The 11857-nt window shown below is 50.7% G+C and overlaps 3 protein-coding genes across 3 annotated transcripts; 1 reads left to right on the forward strand and 2 right to left on the reverse strand.

Annotated features, from left to right (window-relative positions):
• Nucleotides 1–477: 477 nt before the first annotated feature.
• N7500_004857 (AP-1 complex subunit gamma) lies at nt 478–3284 on the forward strand (the record flags this gene model as incomplete). The annotated part of the gene is made up of 6 exons (XM_056676002.1): nt 478–487; nt 558–681; nt 738–926; nt 977–2781; nt 2811–3115; nt 3189–3284. The coding sequence occupies 6 exons, from the start codon at nt 478–480 to the stop codon at nt 3282–3284; spliced, it is 2529 nt and encodes an 842-aa protein (XP_056531002.1).
• A 640-nt stretch (nt 3285–3924) lies between these two features.
• On the reverse strand, nt 3925–5437 carry N7500_004858 (putative nucleotide-sugar transporter; the record flags this gene model as incomplete). Its single annotated transcript, XM_056676003.1, has 4 exons — nt 3925–4198; nt 4261–5142; nt 5216–5292; nt 5354–5437. 4 exons carry the CDS (start codon nt 5435–5437, stop codon nt 3925–3927), a joined length of 1317 nt encoding a protein of 438 aa, XP_056531003.1.
• Nucleotides 5438–5948: 511 nt separating this feature from the next.
• N7500_004859 (uncharacterized protein) lies at nt 5949–10485 on the reverse strand (the record flags this gene model as incomplete). The annotated part of the gene is given in 5 exon segments (XM_056676004.1): nt 5949–6574; nt 6592–7288; nt 7338–8939; nt 9016–10198; nt 10271–10485. The coding sequence occupies 5 exon segments, from the start codon at nt 10483–10485 to the stop codon at nt 5949–5951; spliced, it is 4323 nt and encodes a 1440-aa protein (XP_056531004.1).
• Between the last annotated feature and the right edge of the window lie 1372 nt (nt 10486–11857).

Here is an 11857-nt window from a genome sequence, read left to right on the forward strand (position 1 = left end):
ATTCAGAGACCCAAACTGTTGAATTGTTGATAGACTTCAAGATCAAGATATCTATGACGCTTGCATACTCTCTCTACTTTTTCAACAAGTATGCATTATATATAGAACCCATGTTATATGCCTGTGTTATGTCCCTGTATTGTTCCTCGGAACTTGTAATTTCCAACTCTGACACTTACGTCTTACTGCCGAGGTCAGGTGTCTGCTCAAAGGCGGTGTAAATGGATACCAAAGAGTCAGGTGATTAAGGGTAACCAAGCTAGTCCTCTTCCATACTAGTGGCCCATGCCAAGATGCCAGGTCAACTGCCATGAGGAATAATAATACAACAGTCCAGACCTACCGACCAACTGCCTTGACACTTTCTTCGATTCATTGGTTCTATGCGGTGCTTGGTGTATGTTCTTGCACCTGACTTCGCCCCTCCTTAATTGAATATATCTCCTCCTCGCCCCGTCGGGGGTCCCTCTGGGCGCCATGTCTTCCCGTAAGTGCTGCCCGCCGCCCCTCCTCTCCCCTGAGATGTACTCTGACCACGCAATCCAATTTATCTACAGTCAAGCAATTTATTCGTAATGTGCGGTCGGCAAAGACCATCGCCGATGAACGTGCAGTTATCCAAAAAGAAAGCGCCGCTATTCGCGCCTCGTTTCGAGAAGAGAGTCATGACTCCGGCATCCGGTTAGCTTCGACATTTACCTCATTCGATTATTCCATCGGCCGTTAACAATTGATAGGAGAAATAATGTTGCCAAGCTCTTGTATCTGTTCACACTCGGGGAACGGACTCACTTCGGCCAAATTGAATGTCTGAAACTACTTGCCTCACACCGGTTCGCTGACAAGCGGTTGGGATATCTGGGGACCATGCTCTTGCTAGATGAGAACCAAGAAGTGCTGACGCTTGTGACCAACTCTTTAAAGAAGTAAGTCCCACTGTAATTGACTGGCTGACTCTGGGCTAAGTAAAATGCAGTGACCTTAACCACTCCAACCAATACATCGTCGGCCTCGCTCTCTGTACCCTCGGAAACATTGCCTCAGTCGAAATGTCTCGTGATCTGTTCCCCGAAGTCGAATCCCTCATGTCGACTGCGAACCCCTATATTCGACGGAAAGCAGCGATCTGTGCCATGCGGATATGTCGCAAGGTCCCAGACCTGTACGAGCACTTCCTCGAGAAAGCGAAGAACCTGTTGTCGGACCGGAACCATGGCGTTCTTCTCTGTGGGTTGACACTGGCAATTGATTTATGTGAAGCGGAAGAAGAGGACGAAGAGGAAGGAGGGCCAGTGGGCGTGATCGAAATGTTCCGGCCGTTGGCTGGAGGATTAGTTCGCGCTTTGAAGGGGCTGACAACCTCCGGGTATGCCCCCGAGCATGATGTGTCCGGCATCACAGATCCTTTCCTCCAAGTCAAGATCCTTCGGTTCTTGCGTGTATTGGGCCGAGGAGATGTGGCCACCAGCGAACTAATCAACGATATCCTGGCCCAGGTGGCCACCAACACAGATTCTTCAAAGAACGTCGGCAACTCTATTCTATATGAGGCTGTTCTCACGATTCTGGACATTGAAGCCGACTCTGGTCTGAGGGTGCTGGGCGTCAACATTCTCGGCAAATTCCTGGCTAACAAGGACAACAATATCCGTTACGTTGCGTTGAACACCCTGAATAAGGTTGTTGCAATCGAACCGAATGCAGTGCAGAGGCATCGCAATACGATCTTGGAATGCCTGCGGGATCCTGATATTAGCATTCGCCGGCGAGCGCTCGATCTCAGCTTCATGTTGATCAACGAAGATAATGTGCGGGTGCTGGTGCGGGAACTGCTGGCTTTCCTGGAGGTGGCCGACAACGAATTTAAGTCTGTGATGACGACACAGATAGGCATCGCGGCCGATCGTTTCGCACCTAACAAGCGCTGGCACATGGACACCATTTTGCGAGTTCTCAAGCTGGCTGGGAACTACGTCAAAGAACAGATCCTGTCATCATTCGTTCGCCTGATTGCGACTACCCCAGATATGCAGACCTACGCAGTACAAAAGCTCTACTCGTCATTGAAGGAAGACATCTCACAAGAGGGTCTCACACTAGCTGCTACGTGGACCATTGGTGAATATGCCGATAGTCTACTTCAGGGTGGTCAGTACGAAGAAGAGGAACTGGTCAGGGAAGTTCGGGAGAGTGATGTTGTCGATCTCTTCACCAACATTCTCAACAGCACATACGCGTCACAGATTGCCGTCGAATATATCATCACTGCATCCATGAAGCTTACTGTGCGCATATCGGATCCCGCTCAAATTGAACGCCTACGCCGTTTGCTTTCCAGCCGAACCGCGGACCTGAGTGTAGAAATTCAACAGCGTGCCGTTGAATACACCAATCTCTTTGGCTATGATCAAATCCGCCGTGGCGTGCTCGAGCGGATGCCTGCGCCTGAGATCCGTGAGGAGCAACGGGTACTAGGTGCTACGTCCGCTGCTAAAAAGCGCCAGAGTAAGGTGCTCCGTGGCAAGTCGACGACAAAGGTCGCTAAACCTGCAGAGCATGACTTGCTCCTTGACCTGGTTGGCGGGTCCGACGCCCCTGTTGCGAGTCCTAACTCGAACGGATCGAACACCGCCGATCTGCTGGCAGACATTCTTGGCGGAGACTCGGGCATATCATCTCCCTCCCCAGGGCCTGCTGGTCAAAAGAACCCGAACAGCGCCATCATGGACCTGTTTGGCTCCAACGGTCCTTCGCCATCCCCCCCCAGCCCACACAAGCCTCGTCTGTCTCGATGGATCTGCTAGGTACAGGAGGCATAGGTGCCTCTGCGCCTTCGCCTTCGATTTCTCCCGCACCTGTCACTGCTTCAACCCCTGCACACACCGCGCTCAGCAAGGACGGCCTCGTCCTAACCTTGCAGGTTCAGCGAAGTGGCAACAACGCCCAGATACTGGCGCGCTTCCGCAACGACTCCAACTTTGACCGGTTCACTAGCGTCGGCTTGCAAGCTGCCGTGCCAAAGAGTCAGCGGTTGCAGCTGAGCGCAATCAGCAAGGCTGACCTAGAATCTGGTGACGAGGGCACACAATCAATGCGCGTGACCGCTCTGAATGGGGTATGTCCAGTTCCTTTTTCCTATCTTACACTTTTCTTCGCTCTCGAGTCTCGAACTAACCCGTTACTTCCAGAATCTTCCTGCCAAACTTCGCCTCCGTCTTCGTGTCACTTCCGCCCGCGACGGTGGAGATCCCGTCACCGACCAAGTGGACTGGTCCGAGCCGTAAATCAAGTTGGTGGCAGTGATGCTAAAATCTCTCCGAACGAATGTTTAATTTTTTCCATGAACAGAAATCCAGTTCTATACTCCCTAGTTCTCTGCACCTCTCTCGCTTTTACCATCTATCTAGACTTTTTCTTGCTATTCATTTCTTTTCTCTTGTACTTCGTTTCATTAGTTGGAGGGAGGAATTGTTCTTATTGTACATGCTTCAGTTGAAAGTTTTAGCGCATGATGAAGTGCAGGGTGTATTACACTAAGTCTATGTAGTTCATAGCCCACATGAGAGTTGGGCCAGTAGTGTTTTCTTGCGTGTACTGATTAGATACTACTAGTAGTGTATAACTAACGCGGACTCCAACCAAAAACTTAGACCGAAATGCAATTGGCAACAAAACTTAAGGCTCTATAATTTCAAATCAGAATTCAGATCAAGTGTAGCCTCCATAAGAAAGTATCAAAATTCAGTATATAATCCCTAAAATCAAAAAGAAACAACTCCGTCGCAGGAACCCAAACGATGCAAGGTCGAAAAATTTATTCAAAATCCATGGCATGAGCCCAATACAAGGCTTGTAGTATACCAAGGCACCCACCCGGATGGCATATGACAAGAAGAACAAATTCAAAACAAGGAGCCAAGCTAATCAAATATGTTCGATGGGGCCTTCGGGGAGCAGTACCTCTCCCTCTCTATTGTCACGGGGCAAACAAGCCTTGAGCGGAGGGCGGATGATGTCATTAAACAAGAAAGTTCCGTAGACAAGAAGCGCGAAGCCGGCAACTTGGAGCCATTTGAAGGTCTCCCAGCCGAGTCCAAGCGAAACAAGCCAGATGAAGAGCGTGCGGCAAGTGTCGATTGTGCTACGAGAGGTGGCGGATACAGTGCGGGTGACAGAAAGACCGAAGAAGTTGAAGCCACTGGGTCAAACGTTAGAGGGGAGGAGGGCCAACAGAGAGTTGAAAAGCAAGGTAAAACATACCCGATACTGATCATGATAAACAAGCTGGATATGGCAACAGCACGGTTATCGAAAACCTCGTGCAATCCCTCCTTGATATCAAAGTAGCCATATCGGCCGGCATCGGTCCGTCCAACAATAAGATACATGATCACGATGCCGACGGTAGTAACCGAGAAGCCAAAGACGCCTTCCCAGCCCACGACCTGGATTGGATCCATGGCATATTTCTCCAGAATCCACTCCTCCAGCACAAACTGTGTGGCTGTAAAGATCTGCGCTGCAGCAATAAGCAGCACACCAATGATAGCCTGGACAGCCTCGGGGGTCCGAGCGACATCACGCGCCTGCACAAGAGCATGCGAGGCCGCATCGGTAGCACTCCGACTTTGATTGATATCGTGGCCCGACTCGCCACTGAATAGAGCTCCAGAAAGACCCACAATAGCCACGCCTAGGACGACAATGAAAAGTGCGCTCCACTGGTATAACTGAAGCTTGCGGCGGAGGAAGAGGACACTGAAAAGACCCACGAAAAGTACAAGGGCACCTCGGGTCATCTGGTAGATACTAGCTGCCACAAAGAGAAGACCCACGTTCATGAGGGTTGTGCCAGCGATATCACAGCTCGACGGCGCTGCAAGCAGTAGGACCTTCCATCCCCGAAGTGGGATGCGGCTATTATCTTCGGGCAGAGGCTTGGGGTGTCTGCTGTCACCGTCGAGTTCATCAACCGTGTGATCATCTTCATCGACGCCCTCGTCGTCGCCATTTATCGGGTGATATCCGCCAGTTAGGAGGGGTGAGGGGTCACTGGATAGGTAGGGTGCGATGTATCGACGGTAGAGGAAGGCTAAACCGATAACTAGCCAACAGCCCATCTCACCCATGAACATTACGGCTCTGTGTTACCACCTGTTGTCAGCATTAATCATGAGTGTTGCAAAGCTCTCTATCATAAACAAATCAAACTTACGTTTGAATGACCGGTTGCTCAAACAGCTTCCGCTGGCTGGGATCCCGGGAATCGCAGTTTCGCACGCATTGCATATCCTGATGAAAATGGGGTGATTAGTTCATGTCTGTAGTTCAGACTCAAGACTCGAGGACGCACCTGATACTTGTTGAGAATAGTATTGCACACCCCAGTCACGAGCATCATCGTGACCAGGAATGGAATGAGGGCATTGTTTGCCATCTTGTCCTGATATCAAAGTCCTAAGTGTTCAGATCTCAAGGTGAAGTGATCAAAGGTCAAGTGAGGAGACAAAGCGGAGAGCTTATCGAAAGATAACAAATGTCACGGTACCTCGGGCCTGGGGCACAAGGTACCCTACAACGTTCCAGTTTACCGCCTTCATATACATGTACTTCGTACTCTCAAATGAAATGTGTAAACTCCAAGATTTCCAAGTAAGCATATTATATATGAATAAATAATCCAGTCATCTAATCCTAGATTTTTTTTTTTCTCCAAACGCCATCGCTGAGGCCAATAGACACAAGTGAAAAAATAATAACCCAAAATGTTGATCTCAAATCACGAGAGATTAACCAGGAGTGCCGCGTAGTGTACAAACGCATCGCTCCTGAGCCATATATACGCTGGAAACGAAGACGCCGAAATAAAATGTTTCATAATCTCAGTCCCTCTTCATGTAGGACTAGCAATGTGTACATGCTCTCAATACAAACCAGGAGTTTCACTTTCAAGTCATACGAATCGGGATACCTTCCCTTTCGTAGCGCGCAACAGCATCCCAGTCAACCTCAAGCTGTCCCATAGGTCCTTTGCCCTTGACCTGAATCTCAGGCGGGATGCGGATCCTTGCCGCAGCCAATGCAATGGACTCGTCGTCCCAAGGTTCATAAAACTTCTCCAAGAAAGCAGCCTCCTCGGCCTCGTCCGGAGGAGTCAGACTAGCAAGAGCAGCCCAGTCATCATCCACCGGAGTGGCTTCATTGATATCGAAGTCCTCAAGCGAATCATAGCCCAGGTGAGGCAGATCCTTGCTCGCAAGGTTTGAAAAAGTATCATGGATTGTGTCAAGCGAGGTAGGACACTCCGCCCAGGGGTCTTTTGTGTCGCTCTCCTCCATTTTGAGAACATCCTTCTTTCCATCCTTACCGGTAGGCTTCGTTCCCTTGGAAGACGACAACTGCGGTGTGAGTAGTTGGGTTGATGCAGCAGGAGACACGGTCTTAGCTCCGAATTGGCTAGTGACCCTGGCCATGGGCGTGTTGTTGGCAATGAGGGGGTAGCGATATTTTGTTTCGCGGGAGAAGCTGCGGCACTTAGCTTGGTGGAGGGTGGCACTGATCCAAGCGGGGCCATCTGTTGGTCTTCCAGACTATCATTGGGGTTCAGTCCAAGGCCCATCGAGATACTTTCATGGTAATATTTGAGATAATCCTCGATCATCTCTTCCTCCTCGGGCTGATGGCTTTCTTCAATGTGTTTGTCCAAGGCGGCTTGCGTAGGGAATCCTTGGTAGTGGTGTTGACAATCAACCACGCGGCATTTGAAAGCACCCGCCATGGCTGCCGCGTTGGAAGTGGCGTCCGCCACGGCTTTGTTGTATTTTGCTGCTGCGCCAGGAGCTGCAGTCGCTTGAACCGGGGATGACGCCACACCATGAGACTGCTTTCGCTTTTTGGGAGGAGGCAATTTGAGATTCTCGGGGGCAAGTCCGCCTGGGGCATATTGAGGGACACCTCTGGGAGATGGTGCCGCGAAAGGTGCCGCTGGAGCATTTGCAACAGACTGGCTAGAGGCGCGCCGGGCTCGTTGTAAGGCCTCTTCCTGCGCCTGCAACTGCTGCAAGTTGGTCGCATTCAGTGCTGGCATGTTGCCTTGCATGGCCTGGGTATTGGAGCCAGGAGGTTGGGGGGCGTTAGGACGCTGGCCTTGTTGCATGCGAGAAATCATTACTGCGAACAACTTCCGCATGAAGAGGATTGCACCATTGAGATAATCGGGAGTAACTGTGAAATGCTCATTTACAACCCAATCCTGCGAGGGTTTGAATTGTCTCATCAATTGAATACGCTAAGATCGGATTAGTAAAGAGACGCCTTATTATTGAAGGAGAGCTTACCATGGCGAGGAGATTTTTCACATTCTTCTCCTGGCCTTGCATCTTTGCAAACCATTGTACAAGGGCGTCCAAGCGGCCGAGAACATCCAAGGCTTCACGCAGTTGTTTGGTCATGGCAGCCTTTTGCTCCGGCGAGACAGGCATGGGCTTTGCGGGTGGGGCGTTCTTGGCGATGTCGTTATAGACCTCCATAACCTGTGGGGGTAGATTCCTATTCCATGCCTCATCGGCTGCAGCTCTGCTGAGTACCTGGCCGCGACTTTGAGGCTGTTGCCTTCGTATGTGTGCCTCAACCTGAGCTCGCTGCTGAGGAGTCATTTGTGCAAGCTGTTCCTGCGTGAAAGGGAGACCTGGCCGTTGGGGGGCCGTCCCTGGTGGGGCTGGAACAGCCACAGGCTGGCTCATCTGGGGTTCAGCTGTGACTCGGGCATCTGTCGTATCATCAGTGCTAGCTCTCTTCTTCGAGGGCTGCTTCCCGGGAGCACCCTTGGCACCTTTAGCCGTGGCTCCAGTTTGGGTCTTCACATTCGCCGCGTGGGGAGTCGATTGCGGGGGTTGAGGATGCTGTTGTTTGATTTGCGGGACAGCTTGTGCTGCAGGAACCGGGGGTTGCACCGCCGATTGACTTAGCTGGCCAGGCTGCGTATTTCCTTCAAGTTGCATTGCTCGGTTCTGGGCAGCCTGCAACTGCTTTTGACGGTTTGTGTACAGAAACTTTTGAATTTGCTCGTCGGTCCAGCTTGACACCTGGGGTCCAAGCTTTTGACGAGCCATTTGAATGTCCTGGGCAGAGATTGGTCGCATCGCGGCCATGTTAATAGCAGTTGGTTGTTGGCCAGGAGGGAAGCCTGGCGCGTTCGTAAACGGAACCTGGGTGCTTTGGAATGGAGTTGCCGCTGGACCCTGGCCATTTTGGTCCCTGACTTGATTCGTGGAAGCTGAGATCAGTTGACCAAGATGAAGCTTCTGAAGCATCATGAGGCGCGGGAGATCGTTGGGGCTTGCAACTTGAGGGTTCGAATTTGCCCATTGCTTGAGTTGTCCCCATGATTTGACGTTGTTAGGAACTTGCATCGAGGTGCCATTCATGTTCAAAATAGACGGTGGGAAAGACACACGGTCCATTTGCTTGGCCTGCTCAGGAGTCATCTCCACACCGTTGTTTTGTTGCCGCAGCAATTGGAGCTTATAAACCTCATTCTGGCGTTGTTGGCGCTGCTGCATTGTTATTTGCTGGTTTGGTGGTATTCCGCCGGAGGTCAGATCCTGCGGGGCATTCATTGCGCCTCTCATCATAGCGTTTCCCATCTGGTTATTCATCATTGATTGGGCCTGGCCTGGTTGGGATTGCGGCTGCTGACCGGGGTTGGCTCGAGCCATGTTGTTGAGAGCGGCACGACGTTGCTGTATGATAATGGCACGAGCCTGTTCGGGGGGGCATGCGAGCGAGTTGTTCCTGGATGTGGGGCGGGATGTTGGAAGGAATTTGGGGCGGACCTTGCATCCCAGCCTGTCCTGCAACGCCGGCCGGATGCTGGCCCATGTTCGCAGGTCGAGACGGTGGTCGGGCTTGAGCGGGCACCTGGACCGGAGACATCTGACCTGGAGCCATAGGTTGATTTAGCATTGGCATAACGGGGCTCTGTCCGTTCAGTTGCGGTTGTGATTGGGGGGTCACTTGGCCACCATGGCCCGACATCGCCATTTGGGCCTTCTGGGCCGCTTGTGCGCGCGCCTGGGCCTGAGACTGTTGTGCCTGAAACTGCATTCGATCCTGGGGAGTATTAGACCCACCCTGCAGATGCTGTTGGGCAAGGAACTGAGCCTGGGCGTTCGGGTTATTGGCGTTCAAATTCGCCTGGCCATTCTGACCCATCTGCTGTGGGAACATATTATTGTTATTATTCGGAAATGGGGCTTGGTTCATTTGGGAAGAGCTTGCAGGAACGACCAGCTGGCCAGCCTCCTGTGAGCGCAGGCCATCTGCTTGCTGGCCTTGGATGTTTTCCACATTGCCAATGAAGTTTGGAGGTTCCATCGTCTGGCTGGGATTTCCGGGAAATGCGGAATTGCGCTGAAGGTTTAGCATATTTTGAAGCATCTGCCGTTGGTGCTGAGAATTCATCATGGGGTCGCCCATCATGTTACCATTCGCATCCATCCCGGCATTTGGAGCACGTCCCGCCATGTCCAGGCGAGCGCGACGATGGCGTCTGATCTGGTTGAGGGCTTGAGAGCGGAAAAAATAGGTCATTGGTTCAAGCTTTTTCCGTGCCAGGTATTGCCGCTGCTCGGGTGTCATGTTTGACAGATTCAATTTGATCTTAGCCATATCTTCCGGGGTTGTTTTGTTCAACATCTCGTTTGCTAGTCGAGAGACGTGGTCAAGTTCTTGGGGTGACAGTGTGCTGAGGTCGTCGACCATCGGAATACCATTGCCAGGGCGCTGTTGGGGCCGTTGTTGTTGTTGCTGCTGCTGCTGGAGCATCGCCTGCGACTGCTGTTGCTGTTGCTGTCGCTGTTGCTGCTGGATTGCTGCCTGCTGGTTCTGCCCATTCATTCCCATTGCCATCTGCTGTTGGCCAGAGACCGGGGACGTCTGCATGCTCTGGTTGATGTGCTGTGGAAACGTGCCCGGAATCTGATTTTGTCCACCCGTCTGGGGCATCATTCCACTTTGATAAGCGACCGCGGCCTGTCTTTCTCGGGTATTTCTGATATGAAGAAGTTTTTCGGTACATTCTTTCTCATATTCGCTCTTCTCGTTGGCTTTGGTGAATGCTTTTAATTCGAAACTCATGGCCGCCTGGGCCGCTTGGTGGAGGTCGATGCGAGGTTGGATCAAACGGAGGGAGGTGATCCTAATTCACGAGGTTAGATTAGATAGGAGTAAAAGCACAAACCAAGTTTCGCAAGCAGAAAATGCAACTTACATTTGATAGACATTCGTCGCTCGAGTCTTGATTGGGACTTCGGACTTCCAACCTCCATATGGTCCCTGGTTTTGCAACATTTGCGCAACATAGGTCATCATAGCTTGCACACTGTCATTCTTTGGAACCTGCATGTTTGCGTTCATCCTCATCGCAGTGTTCGGGGCTGGCCGGCCAGGCCCCGCGCCCGGGTTGGGGAACTCTCCGGGATTCATAGCGGACACCCCATCAATGGGGGATTAATAGGAAATCCACAAAGAGGCTTCTTGAATATTAGCATTCGCTGGACGTGTAACTGTGGGATGTCGCAAGGTCAGAGATGAAGACGCCAGGAAGTTCGACACGGGTGATCAGCGGAAGGGGAAAAAAAAGGTAAGCAGATGCTGGTGTGGAACCGTGATTCGAGTCGATCAGGGAGGGTGGGGATGGGTGGGAAATGAACGAAACGGAGGACAGGAGGGACTGAAGGGAACCAAGACCGACCAACACAACGAGGAAAGCAAGGCGTTCGGGCACCAGCGTCAGATGGATTCAATTCGCTGGTCAGCACCTGATTGTGGCTTGGAGCGAATGAGAGCAATTGTAAGGTGGATGGGATCCGTGACAGGGATCATGCAGCTCTCAAGTTGTACCGGGCCTCAGTTGCTGTCCTCTCTGCACAATTACAAGCGGTAGGAGAGAAAAGAACACAAGGTACTTACCGAGTGTCAGAATGAAAAGACAAAAAGAGTGCACAGATCTTGTATTTGAGGCAAAGAAAGTAGTGGCGAGTGGATATTTATTATGTATTGAGTAAATGAGGAGTGACAAAAATGAAATCAAAAGGCCTTATTCATCTCATTGATGGTGTTTGATTCAGAATAATAGTAGGCGCGTATTCACTAGGTATCTATTCGGTATTGTGATGTTATTGGGGGGTGGAAGGTCACGAGGCTAAGTAATGAGGTACTTACAGTTTTGCGTGGGTTTCCACCACTTGGTAAGGTAACCCGGTGGTACTGTCTCGGTTTTTTACATGTACTCAAAATACACTAGAAATCCTGACGATCCCTTAGGGTCAATACATACTATTTTATATTTAAGAAGCTCAAAACACGTCGTCATGGTGTGGATCTTCTATTATGCCTGATATCCATGTACCCATATTGTAGTTGATATATGTATCGAAATATGTACTTTGTACACTACGTATCATTTATTTGTACGAGAATTGTATCGGTTTTTTTTTTTTTTGCTCGTATGAAATATTTCTCCCAAAAGCAAAAGAGGAAAATAAAGCAAAGGAAAGGATTCAGTTCCTATCAAGATCGACAAGGCGTTCTGGCCCTGACCTGATCCGGAAGAACCAATTGGTCAAATTACCAGGCTGTAACGGGTACTGGGTACTCCACTAAACACTTGAGCACACGACCAACGTAAAGTCCCCAGTACTTACTCCGTACAGTACTCCAATTGACACAGTTAGTCAGAGCTTAAGTCAGCCACTCTCCTGGCCTGGGGCCCCAAAAACGTCAAACCCCCAGGCCTGTTCTATATATACACTTCTTTCTACCTTTCAACTATCAACGTCCGGTCGCTTCTTTCATT

This window comes from Penicillium coprophilum, assembly GCF_028826855.1.
Source record: "Penicillium coprophilum strain IBT 35676 chromosome Unknown utg000004l_segment0_segment0, whole genome shotgun sequence".
Taxonomy (NCBI): domain Eukaryota; kingdom Fungi; phylum Ascomycota; class Eurotiomycetes; order Eurotiales; family Aspergillaceae; genus Penicillium; species Penicillium coprophilum.